This window comes from Balearica regulorum, chromosome 1 (assembly GCF_011004875.1).
Source record: "Balearica regulorum gibbericeps isolate bBalReg1 chromosome 1, bBalReg1.pri, whole genome shotgun sequence".
NCBI lineage: Eukaryota > Metazoa > Chordata > Aves > Gruiformes > Gruidae > Balearica > Balearica regulorum.
The window spans coordinates 114,793,628-114,811,294 of record NC_046184.1 but is presented as its reverse complement, the minus strand read 5'-3'; the positions used below and the strand labels follow the sequence as shown (position 1 = coordinate 114,811,294).

The 17,667-nt window shown below is 36.7% G+C and overlaps 1 protein-coding gene across 3 annotated transcripts in view; it reads right to left on the bottom strand.

Moving 5' to 3' along the window:
• BACH1 (BTB domain and CNC homolog 1) overlaps window positions 1-17,667 on the bottom strand; it is a 31,232-nt gene that overhangs the window by 9,417 nt on the left and 4,148 nt on the right. For 2 of the 3 annotated variants that reach the window (XM_075770339.1, XM_075770332.1), the window contains exons 2-4: window positions 10,012-10,079; window positions 7,649-7,946; window positions 1,398-2,801 (exon numbers count right to left, since the gene is read on the bottom strand). In XM_075770339.1, coding sequence (XP_075626454.1) covers window positions 1,398-2,801; window positions 7,649-7,888 — 1,644 coding nt within the window. In that variant the 5' untranslated portion in view covers window positions 7,889-7,946; window positions 10,012-10,079. The remainder of the gene's footprint in view (window positions 1-1,397; window positions 2,802-7,648; window positions 7,947-10,011; window positions 10,080-17,667) is intronic. The other variant, XM_075770349.1, reaches the window with a different exon arrangement.

Genomic DNA, 17,667 nt, shown 5'->3' with positions numbered 1-17,667 from the left:
AGGTGCTATTAAGACTATTCCTGCAGAAAACTATTAAGTATAAAAATGTATGCAGGATAAAGTTCACCTGAAACAGGCATTTACTTAAAATATAGAAGTTACAACATTTGTCTTGTAATTCTTAATGCTGGAGAAGAGAGAACACCAGGCTTTTGCTAGTGTCAGTACACCTGAGCTACAGAAGCAGGAGCCTCTCATACGTACGTACATCAAGAAGTCCTGATTAATACTGAAAAACACCCTTACCTTCACAAAGTAATTGCCACATTTTATGAAGTATCCAACTAAAGACACTTTATTTTAATCCTTACATTTGGGTATATTAAGTGGCAGAGTACATTACCTTGCTGTGGTCAAAGACCTGAATTTAGTTTGAAAAGCAAAGAGAGAAACTCCTCCTGTGTTTGGCTACCACTGGTGACAAACAGGCAAACAAAAGGACAGAGTATTGCCCTCAGCAATGATGTCATCTACTTTTGTAATGTAATGATAAGGAATATATTTAACCAATTCCGGTCTTTTGTTTGGCCTGCCAACTTTCTATATTGATGGTAGCTTCCACTTATTGTAAGTCGCAGTAAGGCCTTGCATCTTGAAAAGAAAAAACCTACTGCTTTAAAAACAACTGAATTTTCATGACACTAAGTGATCCATCATATACAGAACCACACTGAAATTCTACAATTTTAAGAACCATAATAGAAATCATTCTAGGTATATAGTAAAATCTTCTGGGATTAGACTACTTACGTATGGCACCTGCCTAAAAAACTACCAAAGCAATAACATAAAGGAAAGAAGTGCCAAATAATTTCTGCAGTTGGAAGAACAAGTATAACCTCAGTTTTAGAGAAGGTAATATTATTAAAGCAGTCTTAAATATACAGCTACTGAAGCCAGCTTGAAACCTTAATTTTCATTTCACAGTAAATCTGAAGTATAATTTATCTCCCACCTTCACCCCACAACTCAGAATAAAACGAAGAAAACTTAAGTTTCTTTTAAACAAAGGTTCCGAGAAGTTTAGAGTTTTCTGAAGTTTAACTGAAGTAGGCAAAAAAAAAAAAAAAGAATTCTAAAAAAGAACGACCATGCCTTTGTTTAATACTCACAAACTTTTCTGATAAAGTTGTTCCACAAAAATATCTGAAGAGATCTAATACCTAAGCATCTACCACTTCAATATCCTACCAAAAATACTTTATAAGTCTCCCTCAATTAACAGTGATCTTCTACATAAGCCTTTGATTATTTCAAGTTTCAATTCCCAGATTTTTAAGCAAGCAATCACAAAAAAAACCCCAAAAATCAAACAAACACCCAACAGACTCAGAATTAGGTTTCTGAATAAGGCCTTAAGAGAAAGCAGAGCAAAGGACGCACCAGGTCATTCTTACCTCACATTCTTGTTCTCTTGCTGAACAGGATTCACTGTCTCCTTCAGTGTCAGTTTCCGAATCCTCTCCCAAACTAATCACATAATTATAGGGACACTGTTCTTGTTGCTGTCCCTGAAGATAATCTCCACCACTTATTTCAGAGCTGTTAGAGCACCCTTCAGCACTAAGGTTGCTTATAAAGGGGCAGTTCACAGAATTCAATGTTGTAAAAGTTCGTTGAGAGCTAGGTTCGGGGCTTTCACTGATCCTGATACCTAGCCATGGACACTCGGATTTTTTCCCCGAATATACTGGCTCAAAGCACTCTTTTGGAACTGCAGGCGGTAAATGTATTTGACAAGCTTCTGTGCTGTAAATATCACTCCAGAACCCTTTTGCTAGATGTTCTGCTACCTCTCTCTCCACACTGCTTCGATCACCAGCTGATGTAATGTTAGTGGCTTCCCTCGTGCACAAATCGACCTTTGAAGGTGTGTCTTGACTTTCAGTTTTGTCATTCCCAACTCCAGTACCTGATACAGTTTTTTCAGTTAAGACTGTGTTGGTTTGCATACTACTGAAATTCAAATTACCATATTGCTCGCAAGTATGTAAAAAAGACACAGAATTGAGTCCATGAGGTGTAGCAGAGTTTTGGGGAAAAGCAGAAAGATCCATTTTCTCCACAGGACATGACACATTCTGAGTCACAGATTCTCTCTTCGAGTCTTCGCTCTTCAACTCTTCCTTTTTCTCAATGCCTTCCTCCCCTTCTTCCATTTTTACCTGAGTCTCTTCACATTTTGAGACCAGCTGCATAGGTACACACTCCTGAGCTTTTTGTATGCCATCGTTATCAGATATTTCCTTCTCCAGAAGAGTTGCAATTGGTGGCACCTGAATGTCTTTAATACTGGAATTGGACTCTGAAGTATGAACTTTGTCATTTCCAAAAGCTTTCTGGAATTTCCTATACTTTGGGCACTGGGAAGACAAGCTGGAAACACTACTCCTTTCTAAATGTACAGGATCACATGTTTGACTGGCATTATCTTGGAGAGCAGGCAATGATTTAGCATTTTCCTCATCTCTACAGAGCTTTGTGTCAGGAGTTTGAATACATTCCTTTTCTAAAAGTTCTTCTGCTTCATCATCTATTTCTAGGTCTCCATCATCCACATTGCCAATTTTAGGGTTTGTTTTCTGACAACGTTGCGTACAACATTTCTTCCTAGGACATTCCTGCTGATCTGATTTAAAGTCCAAAAATTTGAATTTGAGAAACTGAAAGCAAGACTCTTCAATGTTGTGTACACCCAAAAATTCAGCACACTTGCAAACTTCAGACACATTGTCTTTATTTAAAATAAGTTTAGCTGTGTACGCAAACTGAAGCAAAGGACTAAATCCTTTAAGTGTTACCTATTAAAAAAAAAAAAGAAAAAAATTATTAGTATGGCAAAAATGGTTTTCAATTGAGAACACACAGAACTCAAATTTACCTGTGAGCAAACCATGCCAGCAGGACAGAGTACAAGACAAAAAGACCAGATTTGTTCCACAAACCTGGCCACACTCATTCTGAAACAAATCTTCTGACATAATTTTATCCTGAACATTTTATGGCAATTATCTTCTTCACTGTGATCAATCTCTTAAAATGTTCTGACAACACAGTACTAACAAGTGAAAAGTATTGCTGTGTAACTGAAAACCAGCACCTAAATTCCAATTTTATAAAGATACCTTTCAAACCCAAGTTGTACATTAATTACTCCGGAATAAGATAAAGTGTTGCTGGTATTCAATTGTTCATTTAAAGAGCAATTGCTGTTATTTGCTCAGTCTTATGTATCGATATAAAAAAAGTTTGAAAAAATGGAATTTCATCACATGATTATTACTACAGCCACCTACTCCTTTCCTCCTCCCACAGATGAAAAGAATTGTACCCAAAAGCTGTACACCAAAATCAATTATTCTAAGTTTAGAGCCTCTTTGGAGTAGGTAGCTTTGAACATTTCCATCACTATCATCTCAGGTTTTACTGCACAACAGTTGCCTAACACGGAATCCAGAGATAAACAAAAACTGTATCACTATGAACTGAACACAATCATCTTCTACACATGAAAAAAACTACTAAGGAATCAGGCAGAAAGCTGTAAACAGATCACCATATTACATGACACTTCCGTTAGCCTTCCTCTGCAAGTGAAGGATAAAGCAGTACGTCCATTATTACTACTCAACCTCAAGTCCACATTCCGCTCCTCTCCTTTCTTGAAAGGAACAGGGCTTTACGCTGAATAAAGTGCTATATTAATGCATTAACTATACTGAATTCTTCTGCCAGCAAGACAATTAACAATACATGCAATTTAATTTAGGAATGAGTTGAAGATTTATTTTGTTTATTTTTTTAGTGGTTGGTGTTTTATGGTTTGTTTGGGTTTTTTTAAAAAAAACATAAACAACACATGAAAGGAAGTTGATGAGCTCTGCATAGAGACAGTTTAGTAAAACTGTCTGAAAACTCTTATGACCTATCTAAAGAATTGTTAAAATAGCTTTTGAAATATGCTCAGGAGTTCATAGAATCATAGAATGGTTTGGGTTGGAAGGGACCTCAAAGACCATCTAGTTCCAACCCCACTGCCATGGGCAGGGACACCCTCCACTAGACCACGTTGCCCAAAGCCTCATCCAACCTGGCCTTGAACAATTCCAGGGAGGGGGCAGCCACAGCTTCTCTGGGCAACCTGTTCCAGTGCCTCACCACCATCACAGTAAAGAATTTCTTTCTAACATCTAATCTAAATCTACCCTCCTTCAGCTTAAACCCATTACCCCTTGTCCTGTCACTACACTCCCTGATAAACAGTCCCTCTCCATCTTTCCTGTAGGCCCCTTCAGGTACTGGAAGGCCACAATTAGATCTCCCCGGAGCCTTCTCTTCTCCAGGCTGAACCACCCCAACTCTCTCAGCCTGTCCTCATAGCAGAGGTGCTCCAGCCCTCTGATCAGCTTCATGGCCCTCCTCTGGACTCGCTCCAACAGCTCCATGTCTCTCCTGTACTGGGGCCCCCAGAGCTGGACGCAGTACTCCAGGTGGGGTCTCACAAGAGCGGAGTAGAGGGGCAGGATCACCTCCCTCAACCTGCTGGTCACACCTCTTTTGATGCAGCCCAGGACACGGTTGGCTTTCTGGGCTGCAAGCGCACACTGCTGGCTCATGTTGAGCTTCTCATCCACCAACACCCCCAAGTCCTTCTCCTCGGGGCTGCTCTCAATCCATTCCTCACCCAGCCTATAGTCGTGCTTGGGATTGCTCTGACCCACGTGCAGGACCTTGCACTTGGCCTTGTTGAACTTCATGCAGTCCACACAGGCCCACCTCTCCAGCCTGTCAAGGTCCCTCTGGATGGCATCCCTTCCCTCCAGCGTGTCGACCACACCACACAGCTTGGTGTCGTCAGCAAACTTGCTGAGGGTGCACTCGATCCCACTGCCCATATCGCTGACAAAGATGTTGAACAGTGCCGGTCCCAGTACCGACCCCTGAGGAACACCACTCGTCACTGTTCTCCACTTGGACATTGAGCCGTTGACCACAACTCTTTGAGTGCGACCATCCAGCCAATTCCTTATCCACTGAGTGGTCCACCCATCGAATTCATGTCTCTACAATTTAGAGATAAGGATGATATGTGCCTATAGAGGGCTTCATCTGCTCAGTCTCCCTGGTCAGGTGGCCTGTAGCAGATCCCCACTATGATGTCCCCTGCCCCCGTGCTCCCTTTAATCCTGACCTATAGGCTCTTGATAAGACAGTTTATCCATAAGCTGGAAAGAAGCCTTCAAACTTAGTATAGTCAATAAATCATTGCAGTGGTTTTACAAACAAGTACAAAACAAATACAATGGTATTTCAAAACTGTACATTCTTTCTATGTAAGGTAGAAACACTGCAAACAACTGGAAGGATCTGGGAGGGGAAAACACTGTACTCCTTTCACTTTCTCTTACACATTTCTAGCTGACTATCCTCAAACAAGATAAAACACTAGAAAGACTTGTGGTCTGACTGACCTAGAAAAGCAACTCTTGCAGTAGCCATTTATTTAATTTGTATTTCAGCTGGAAGTCTAACTCAGAGTAAAAACACTAGTAGAAAAACAACACAGAACCAACATCAAGATATCAGTACAAGTGTCTTTACAATATAATATTTTTGAAATTAAAGTACTTTAATATATATTTTTGAATCTCAGATTGTGGACTGGTGTCTTTCATTTTAAACTTCAAATACTTTGGGTGATTAAAAAGGCTAAAATATTTTTAAAAAAAGTCACGTCTAACCATGTGATCAGTGTTTGCCTCTCAAATATGCAGCTTCATAAACTGACTCATTTCAAAATATTTAGCAGTTCCCAGAAGAGAAGCTCAAGTTGCTGAGTCTTAAAATGCTTTTACCAAGTAAGTGATCAGATCAAATGATTAAAAGATGAGATTCACTGTATTTTTGCTTGTTGCGTCAGCAGATCCAGTTCTTACATCAGTAATGCTAAATTACAGTAAGAGTCCTCTTAAATCTACATTGTAGTATATATCAGGATTATTATGTTCCTCCATCTTCTTTAGAAATTGTGATCCCTTCTAATTCAGACTTGTTTATGGGTTCATTGCAACACTGTTGCTTTGCACCAGAGACTGTTTTTTCCCCCTCCAACTTTGATGTACATTTCTTATTCCTCCAATAAACTATTTTTTCCACTGTCCCAAAGCAAAATTCTCTCTTCAACATCAGAAATTTTACATGCCACTAATCTCCTTCTTATACTCCAAATCATGGCTTTGTGTCCCTTCCACATCAACATCCCATTGTTACTTTTAATCTGAGACATGTTTAGACTATCAACATACAAAGCCACTAGGAAAAATAGCGTAAGACAACATGAACACACACAGTAAGAAGGTTGAGTAAAAGTGACATAGTGGTATTATCCTGTAATTTTGTAACAAATTCATTGATCAAAGACCAATGATGCTCTTTAAAGAGACCACCTGATTCCTTTTAGTTTTCTGTTTTCTAGAAAAATCATAAAGATTCTGGTAACAGAATCCTTGTGCTTACCTCAATACGTTAGACTGCCAGTGAAGCAGCTACTTTACTGAAGTACAGGCTTTCTGAATACATCATCTCTGTGTTAACACTCCACTCAGTCTTGTGCATGAACAAGTCTACAATGTAATCTCCAATGTCACTGTAAGTATTCATTGATGCACACCTTTCCTCCAACTTTAATGATTATAGTTATTTCCCACCCCCAAAGCTGATTATCATGCACTACCTCCTAGAAAGCCATTGATTATTTAACAACCAACTCTTCAGATTACTGCTACCATTGGGCACAATCAGAGCACTTGGAGGCTCTTCACTTCTCATCTACCAGCACAGAGTTTCATATAAAAATGCAGTCACTTGCTTGCCTCATGCCTCTTATAACTTAACTAAATACCAACTGGAATCTTTAAATCTTTTGGGCATTGGATATGTAATAATAAATCTCCTTTCCTACAGATGTCAGGTTCTGGTTCATTCCCACTGAATGCCTTTACATTCATCCTGATTTAAGAATATGTATTTTATGGGTAAAAAAAGAAAGCAAGTAGTATTGCAATACATTTTCTCAGTCTTAAGAGTAATAAAACATAGTATAAAAAAAACCAAGCTGCTAATGATCAGTGTGGAAAAAGGATGAGGAACTGAGCTGAACAACTGAAAATTGTTAACAACAGTAAGCAGCAAGCAAGGAATATAAACACAGATGTACTACTCAAACATATGAAACCAGATCTTACTGACACTGCTCTAAAGGTATTACCATTTTAAGCTTTTATTTGTTTATTACTCAAAAAGTACTCTCTTTTCATGCCTCTACCATTTAAGGCCTGATTTTTTTTACAAACTTACATGCTTTGAATAAGGTGCACAATTTTAAAAGCAATATATACTTAACTGAAAAGATCTCCCTTATCCATTCCCCAAAACAGCATTCACTTATCTTCAGTCTGTAATATACACTCTGATCTGTCTAACCTTTCCCTCAACCAATGGCAGCTTTACAACTTAGAAACTCCTTCCCCTCAGTTCTTAACTCTCTTACCTTACCTTCTCAGTTAAGCACCAGCCTACTGTAAAACAGGATTGAACAAAACACATTAGAAGCACTGGCAGGTAAAATACAGAAGGGAGTGACACTCACCTCTTCCGGTAAAGTGATGATAAGATCAGCATCCACCTGGCCCACAATTCTTGAAAGGAAGTAACTGCTGCAAGCTGCAAGCACAGCTTTGTGAGCCCGAAATCGCTGATCTTCCACTAAAATAGTAACGTCACAAAGAATATCTTGCTTTCTCTGATCATCAAGACTAAGTAGTACATTGTTACTGTGTACTGAAGATTCATATGCAAAAACCACACTATTCTTTTCACTTAGAGACATTCTGTATCACAAATGGTAGTGTAAGTCTCACTGGAAATCATGCTTCTATTCTTCAAATCTGGAGGAAGAAAAAAACAAGAAAAAACAAATATGTGAAAGTCATATTCAACAGGAATCTACTAATACTAAAACATAGTAAGCAAACTGTTAAACATGCATTGCCTCATCTAATTCTTTTTAAGACTATGATTAATGCTCAAGATTCCATACATGTTAATACCTAAATACGTGCTTATGAGCATTTGAAGTACCCAAACCTTAATACATACATCTTAAGATATTGCTTTAGTAGTTTCATAGACCAAAAAAGGGAACTATTTTTCATGTGACTTCAGTGTTAAGAACAGATTTTTCCTCAGCAAGTGATTAAGAGTCATAACTTTATGGTAACACCTAAAGATTATTTAAGCCTTCATTTTTAGTTATCAATATATGGTGACTCCAACACTATGAAAATGTAAAGAGAAATAAAACACAGATGCATTAAGCCAAAATTCACCAAAATACCATGTAAGCTACTTCTGTTTACTGATTCACCCAGTACAGACTAAAATATTTGTGTTCTATGTTCTTTCATAAGTAGTTTGTCTGCTAAATCAGTCAGGCACTGGTAAAATATGCTCATTTTCTCTCAGGTATGTTGGTGTTTTGTTTTTAAAGCAGATTAGTTCTATTTTCCACAGGCCTTAATTCTCTAATGCAGCCTTTTTTTCGCTTCTCCTGCTCATGACTGTTTGAATTATCACTCTTGTTAAAAATTTGCTTTTCTAATAGATCACTATGATTAAGATCACCTGGCAATGGAATCCCTTTTGTGACAGAGCATCAAAGTTCTGAAATAACAGTATTTATTGGATAATAAACAGCTGTAAAAGTTACATGGTAAGTTTATTTCAATGTTTTAATTATCTATAACTTTCCTGAAGCTATTCCTCAGCTCCTAGTATTTACAAAAAGATAAAAAGCTAGGAAGAAGTCAGTAAGCCCTCCTAGAGAGTGCAAAGTTTAACAGCACTTCCAAGTCCGTATTTCTAAATTCCTGTCTTCTTTGGATTGAGCCTTTCTTCCTGAACTTTTTAAAAAAAAAAAAAAAAAAAAGCAGCACCTAATAAGAAGTGTCCTTGCATCTACAGCTCAATGAAGAAACCATGTAACCAGATTTGGAACTGCAAGGAAAATATGGTACTACAAGAAAAGTGTTACCTTTAACAAACCGATCATTTAGATTTCCCTGGACTATTCTACCCAAGAGTTACTGTAACTGAACACAGTTGCTGAGACTCACTTCAGCTGACACAGGACTACCCAGTCATTATATTGCTCAACAGAAGTTGTTATGATAAGCCAGCTCCCAACAACAACAAAACCGTAGCCAATGCAAAACTTCAGTTTTCAAATATGGGAAAAACTTTCACAATGTGAGGAGGGAGTAGGGCATGGCCATTTTTAAATGCAGTGGGGAAAAAACCCCCAACCATCCTGCCAGCTATACTCCTGGTTACTCACTACTCAAGATTTTCATGGCATACAGGCATTCTTAGTGATCTGTTGAACAGAGAGAGAGAAGAAAGAGATCCACCTTCCCTCTGGCAGTAGCAGCACAGTACCAGTCTGGACCCCGGTAAAGCGCTGAGCATCAGCATTATCTGCCCTTCCCACTCCTCCCTCATGGAACGTTGTACCTTCAACTTCACAGTCAACTTTACCAACAAAGTGTACAGATTATAACTTGGAAAAGACAAAGAAGGTGTCTGCTTTGGGGCATTTGCTTAAATATGCAAAATTTCATTTTGTGAAAGTAAAAGCTATGAGGAAAAAAAAGTTATACAAATCAGAGTTTTCCCACTAAGCAATTGCTATACCATGCACTGTTAACTCTAAAAGGCTTATTTTTGGAAGTAAAAAAACCCCACTTTAAACATTTTCACATACCTAAAGACATGACTACAGAGATTTGCTTACTTAGGAAATATTTAGTTTCCAATCAGTTTAAAGGGGAATTATGAAACAATTCCCTGTGAAAGTTATTCATGAAATTCTATTCTTGTAATAGCTTATGAGAAGTAAGCAGTGCAGTATAAATCACGTATTCCTAATTTGTTTGCTCTATATCCTTAACTTACCATATTCCTCAAATACTACAGCACATGCAGTTTAACCAAGTATGACTCCATATTTGTTACCAGAAGCTCTAAAAAAGAAAAAAAAACAAAAACAAAACAAAATTTTAAAAGCATCAAAAAGGGACGGAGGACAAAACAGAAGACTAAATCCAGGGTGTTGGGGAGCATAGGTAAGTATTAAAGACATATGTGAACACTGAGGCAAAACTCATGAGGGAGACTACTGTTACAGACAGGCCTTTAAAGATTCTTTTTTCTTTCTTCTTTTGAAGTCCCACGTTCTCCCAACCCTCAGATAGACAACCTATGTATCATATATGCTGCTCTTGGGTTTTCCCTTATAAAATAATCAGTTCCAGTTCAGCTCATTACACTTTCACAGCATGGAAGGCTAAAAGGAACAATAGTGCGTGTATATATGTGTGTATCTATCTATCTTTATATATATAGATATCTATATCTGAGGACTTGACAACCCTCTTTTTCACTCGATCGCCACAAGGCACACAACGTGCTTTCAAAACAGTGCGCGGCCTACTTGAAGCACTGATAGTGAGCTTCCAACATTGCTGCTGCCAAAAAAACCCAAAACAACTTAGGTTTCAACATTGAAACACTACCTTCTGTTTCTTGAGAAGTGAAAATAAATATTCGATTTGAGCGTAACTCAATTTAACACTTTACTCCGACAGAATGTCGTGTACTCTGACAGAATGTCGTGCTTCCTAACTTGACTGATGAAATCTGTACATTACGTCCCCACTATTTTTAAACAGGACACAAGTTTTTTTTGAGGTGTCCAAAACATAAAATGCAGCATTTCATTACGCATTTCAAAATTAAAAAGAACCATAAAAACCCCCAAGTAAACAAAAAACCCACCACACATACCACACAAACACTAAATTTCTCTCAGTGTCCTTTGTAAAATCTAATTACTGTTATACATGATAAAGAGAGAAATCAAAAGGAAAAGAATCAGAAGAGTGAAAATGCTGGTGAAAACAAAAAGCATCAAACAGGAAAAGGAAAATGTAACCACTGTAAAAAGCTGTAACATTTTAGAGAAGTACTAAGAGAGGTCAAACTTGCGAAAGTCTTAATTCTGTTTTCCCATTGTGTAATAAAGGCATAGTACCACATTTATGATAGTGTTTGTCATGACAGCCAACTAGATTTTCCACAGCAGCACGTAAGTACAAAATACACTTGTAAGTAATTTATTATATACATATCCACAATAAGACTTACTGTTGTACTCAAGAGAAAAAAAATCTCGTCTGTAAACTGTTTAATTTTTCTTCTACTTTAAACTATTCTCCTGGAGCACTCAGAAATTCATAAAATTAGTTTTATTTATGGATGGACAAGAAGGGGAAAAGGTGTGCAGTGGAGAAAACAATTCAATAGTGCTTTTTAAAGAAGCTTTAACTTATAAGCTCATGCTGCAACTGTCCTACAAAGACAGATCCTTCTAGGCTTTCATCCTCCCAGTGCAAGTGTCCAATCTACATAATTTAATTTTCTACAAATTTTATCTATCAGATTTTTTCCCCCTCCTCTCAGACAATTCAAATGAAAGCAGCAACAAGTTACTAAAAAGAAGGACAATGGACACTACAAATAATGGTAACACAAATTATTTCCTTGGAATAAAATATGTAAAACTCATACACTACCATGCTATTCTTATTCTGAAATTAACACTTAAGTAAGGAAAACACTTAAGTAAGCAGGGACAGATAACTTGTGAAAGCATTCCAAAAGTCAGCAGATGACTGTGTATTTAAATCACTGTCCACTATGTCAGAATCAATGAACCACATAACTGAAACAAAGAAACAAAATCATACAAGAATATTCTTTAAGATACCTGATACAGTAGTTACTATCAAAAATAAAGATAGTCCAGAAAGATCTTCCAAAACTTAAGACAGTCCTTACAATACAGGTTGAAAGGATTAAAGAAGAAACATGAAAACTCACTAACTACAAATCCTCAGTTAGTGGGTAAAAACTAGCACCGTCAGTACAAGAGCATTCCTCAAATTCCTCTCACCTGAAATTCTGTGCACCCAATAACCTTGCAGTCTTGAGACAAAAAAAAAAAAAAAAGAGAATGTATGTAAACACACATGCTAGTATAAAAACTACATAAAGGAACACTAGCAGCTGAATGAATTAGTTCTGCTTTGAAAACACAACAAGCATGCTACTATGAAATTTCCATTCTTTATCAGAGAGTGATTTTGAGATAAAAAATGTTTTGCCTAAAGGCAAAAATATTTTCTCCTAAATACTGGCTATAAAACTATGTCCTGCCTTATCAAAGTGAAGTAACTCCAATTTTTTTCTCCTCCCTACAAGCATACAATTTAATAGGAAAACTATGCCTAACACATACCTGTAAATTATCCTATCTTCAGTAAATTCAGACATCTCTACTTTTGACTAGATGCATAAATATTTATTATCAAACCCCCATATAAAATACTTATTATCTTAATGAAAATTAGCACTGCAACAACATTTAAGTATGCAGTGTACAGATCAGAGCAAGATGCCTATCAAGACTCATTGGCAAATACAGATCTCATCCAAGACTCATTTTTCTTGTGCATTTGAAGTTATTCATTAGCTTATATTATTAACATAATAGCAAAGTATAGTAAGCGTAAGGTACTTTAAAATTAGACTGCAGGTTTGCTCATCTGATTGCTTACAATTGGTAGCAATTACTGCTCTTTAACTCCTAACTGACTGCAGAATAAAAGTAGTTAAATGATCCTCTACTTCTTTAAAGCACAGGCTGTAGGTGAAAGAGTCACCTGGTGCAGATCTTTAGGTAAACCATAAAAAAACTCCCTAAAACGGTATATATTCCAAAGATTACTTGATCTCAGTCATAATGATTATAAAGCTATAAGGAACTGTTGTTGCTAAGTTACAGAAGGAAAATAGATAATATTACCTTGGAATAGATAGCATAAAAGTAGCAACATATTACCAGAATAAAACTCCTAATAGTGTAATGTATTTCTCATCCGCACACATATAAATCTGGCACAAGGTAAATTAACTTTCATGCTCAGCAGCACCATCGCAACTTGTAAAAACCTGTACTCAATATCCTGTGGTCAACAACAAAAAGTGTTATGCGAGAAGTGAAGGAAGCTTTGAAGCATCAAGTTGTCACCGAAGCTGACAAAAGTATGCACAGAAAACAGCTTAACTCCATGCATTTAAACTAGGGTAAAAAAAACCTGCTTGATGTTTAAGTGAAAATTCAGTCTGAAAATTCAGATAATTACACAGTCTTGGAAAGAGTTTTGCATTGCATTTCACAAAAAAGATACATACTTTTGAATAAAATATGTAAATATAGAAATAGTGTATTAAATAATACATAATTTTATATAATATATATATTAAAATAATAAAAAAAAACCAGTAAATGCCTTTTACAATAGATCTTCCTAGCAAACCACTCCTAAAGTCAGGATATGACAGAGTACCACTTTCTCAAGTGTTTAATGCTAAGGAGTAATTTTCTCCTTTAAGCAAAGGACAGGAAAACACAGTGTATGTGTGCTGTCACAGAACACTCAGTATGAGCATCTGCCTTTTTTTCTGTTGCTGAGCCCAAACTTCGCAATTTGCCATAATGCTGAAGTCCTTTGTGTTTGCAAAAAAAGCTGGTAACAAACAGAAATCCCATTCAAAGGGGAAAATTATAAGGCTAACCAGAAGCAATAACAGTAAGATGCAGATGTTAAGACAACATTCAAAAGCTTAGAACAATAAAGCAAACACACCACCCATCAGCTCACTGCAAATATTAAAATCAGCAGCAATTATCCCAAATCATTGCCACTTATCCAAATGCCCACCGGACAACTACCAAAGAATTCTGGCTTTTCTGTAGAGAATTTCTAAAACACGAATGCTCTGTCCAAAATATTTTATTAATAACGAATGCCAAACATACACGATCATAATGATCAACCAAACTAAAACATACCATTAGTCAAAGCAGTGAATTACTAGCAAGAACTTCTTTAGACTTTACACTATTTAAAGAGATTATCTTGCATTTTGCATCAATGTTAGAAAATCCCCCCCCCAAAGAAAATCCCACAGTTTACAACTAAGCCTTTCAGTAACTTAGAAAACCAGGTGACATCAATTCTGTACACTTGTAGCTGGTTTATTGTATATGTGCATCACTGTTTCTGAACAAAGATGACAAAAATAACAGATGGAGGTGTCTCTGCCTGCCTGTAACAGCTGCCAGGAACTTTACCACAAAATAACTTAGAACAACAAGATGGCTAACACAGAGGTAAATTGAGTGCCCTTTACTTTATACTCAAACACCACAAAAACTGAAAAGGGTGAGATTTCAACACACAAAGGGGTATGCTTTACAGCTAAAGAGACTGTTTTGAACGTCGGACTCACTGATACTGGAAAGATCTGCTTGGTGGCATTAGAAGAAAATTCACAGTGAGAAAGAATGAATGAGTCACAGAAATGAGCTCCATAGGCTCTGAGGCTCTTTAAGGCAAACAGCCAAAGAAAACTAAAATGGCCCTTAAAACTGAGATACAGCTCTGAAAGTGCACATCACTCTCATTTCTGCTTCAATTTACATTATGATACACCTATGATTTGTGCACGTTTACCAAAAATAGTTTTTGAACATTCCCAGTTTGAATGTTTCAAGTGTCCTTAAAAATACTATATCAGAGCACAGAAATCCATGGAAATCAATAACGGTCACGGCTTTACTTCTCAGAAGGCTTGCACTTTCAGGAACGACACAGCCGATTTGCCAAACTTACAATCTAAACTCTTGGCAGTAAGTCTAATGACCTGGAAAAGAAAATCCAGTATCTAATGGTCACCAAGATACAATGGGAACCCACAGGCATCTGGATTCAATCGAGTCTAGCATACAGACCTAATGATTGTCTGTGAAAGACTCACTGTCAAATAAAACATAGGACTGTACTTTGTTACCATCACCTGTAATACACTTGCTATTAAGAGGGACAACAAACCAGCACAAACTGACCTGTGGTTCTACCTTAAGCTCTAGTAAGATAGCAATGGTACTAGCAAACCCAAGCAAAAATACGTGAGCTACAAGACTGACATCCTATCAAGTCAGCACTTTCTTTACAGAGCAACAGCCTCTTACTTATTTTCCATCAGTCAATAAATCCATTTCAGGTATTCCCAAAAAGAGCTAACCTTTTATTCCTAGACTCAGATATCAATTAGGTGGCTCTACCATCACAATCAATTCAGTCTACACGTATGGGTTTTTTCCTGATCTTCAGCTACCAAAAATTTCCTGTAAATGATCCAGCCCCAGAGTTACCCAATTTACTAAAACCAGTAAACAAAACTGTCTTTAAAACTTAGTCTTTACTTACTCAGTGAACAATCATCTGCTAATACCATACTGGATATCAATGCTCTGTAGTAACCACAATAACTTTCACTTGTACACGGGTCAAGTTTTTGACATAATAAGGGGAGTGAAGCTCCCCTTCAGTAGGTGCAGAACCCGGGCAGGACACCTTTGCTGTCGCTGCTATCTGAGCTGTTTGAATTTGGACATCCAGATGCAATTTCATTTGTGATGACCATCATGATAAAACTAGCAAGATTAATTTATCACCTAGCAGAAAAATAAAGGTCTGCTCAGCTATCATCATGCTTGTAACACATCTATACTCTTAGAACACTAAATTCCTGAACAGTTGGAAAAAAGGCGTTGTAGATCCTAAAAAAATAGCTTGGAAAAAACCTCTGGGTGCTATTCCTGACTCCTACGCTGATATTACTGAGGAAACTCCAGCAGGTCACTTAACTCCCTCAGTTCCTTTAGGGTGGACATTTACATTGACTTTATCCTACTTTAAAAAAATATATCTGCCAGCCACAGATGTAAAATACAAGGGGACAACTATCATTTACTACTGCTAAAACAAGACAGTTTAGATAAGAGGTAGTTTTTTCAAAATACACTGCAAAGCCTTTTTTCTAAAGTTTTATATCTATGTCCTCGCCCCCAGCTACCTCTCCTTTTAAGGAAATAAAGTTATGTTACAGATGAATGCCTACAGTGGTTAATAGCTGCTGATTCATGTTATGCTGACAAGGAATGAACAAGCATTTTAGTGTTCATGTTTATTGCTTCTCCATCTTCAGTTGAAAAAGACTTCAAAAGAAAAAAATATTTTTAAAAGGCAAAAAGTAAGCTTTGCTTCATAAGAACAATGCTTTCTCCTCTAAAAAAAGTAGGTCTCATCTTCAAATGACTAGCACATTTATAATTAAAATTCTAAATTGTATTGTTTATTAGTCTAAACACCTGGATGATATTGTTCACAGCTTAATTACATAAATGAGCTTTTAAAAAATTATTAGGTTGCATTTCTGCAACAAAATTCTTACCACAGCATTTGGACTCTTGTCAAGTCACAAGCAAGAATTAAAAAGAATCACGGGAAGTCTGGCAAGTTTTAAGTCTGCACTGAGAGTCTTAATTTGTTTTCCAGGTTTTAAGCCTGAATATTCACTTTTTTAATATTTGCAAGCTATATGAGAACTTGGGGCATGGGAGGGGGAAGGACTGATACTGCGTAATCATAGAAATTTTCTACAGAGCAGAAGTTTCAATAGTTTCCCTCAGAAGATGATATAAAGCAGTTCATATCAAAACCAGAAAAAAAAAGTGTTACTTCTTTGCAGTTTAACATTATTTTACACAACACTAATTGTTTACTTTTTGAAGCATGGATAAAAATCATATTGTGGGATTTGTTTTGTTTCAGTGCTAAAAAATTTAATAGGACTGAAGGGATTTCAGAGACTCCTTTGCACCACTTGTCTCACCACTTACAATCCTTCAATTCTACTGGTATTCAAACAGAGTTACTCTGGAAAGATAACAACAATTTAGAGACTTCCTGAAGGCATGGTTCATCTAAAAATAAAGGAAAAAAACCCCAAAAAACCCAAACAACCCAACAAAAAACTCCCCACCCAACAACAAAAAAACTCTACAAACAGAACAGCCCAATAAATACTAGTAGAAATTGTGGGGGGTTTTTTAAATAAGAATTAGGTTAGATAATAAAATACACACGAATACACACACAATAAGGGGTAAACTGGCATCACATAAAGCATGCATGACTAACATCTACTGTCAACTCTTGCCTTTAATTAAAGGACAAATACCTTTGCATTTATAGCTACATATTCTACTCCTTGCCACAGTTAAACAAACCACACAAATTAGTTTGTTTTAATGACTGTCAGAATCCATTCACAAGTATGTATGTCAAAATATTTATAGTGAATACTAAATTAACCATCTGTGGTTCTAATGTTTCTTACTCAACTTCAAAGTACGCAAGAACCTGGAAGAGATGAGAGGCAAATATACTGGGCAAGTCAAAGAAAAATACTTTTTGGAAAGTATCTTCATAATCTTGTTTCTGGTGTTAGCTTTTTAACTCAATTTTTTTTCCCCCACAACTGTTCTTCACAGTATGTGTAACAAAGAAAATTCTACAAATATTTTAGACATAAATCAGAAAGAATTTCAGAAACATTTCTATGAAAACAGAAAAGCAT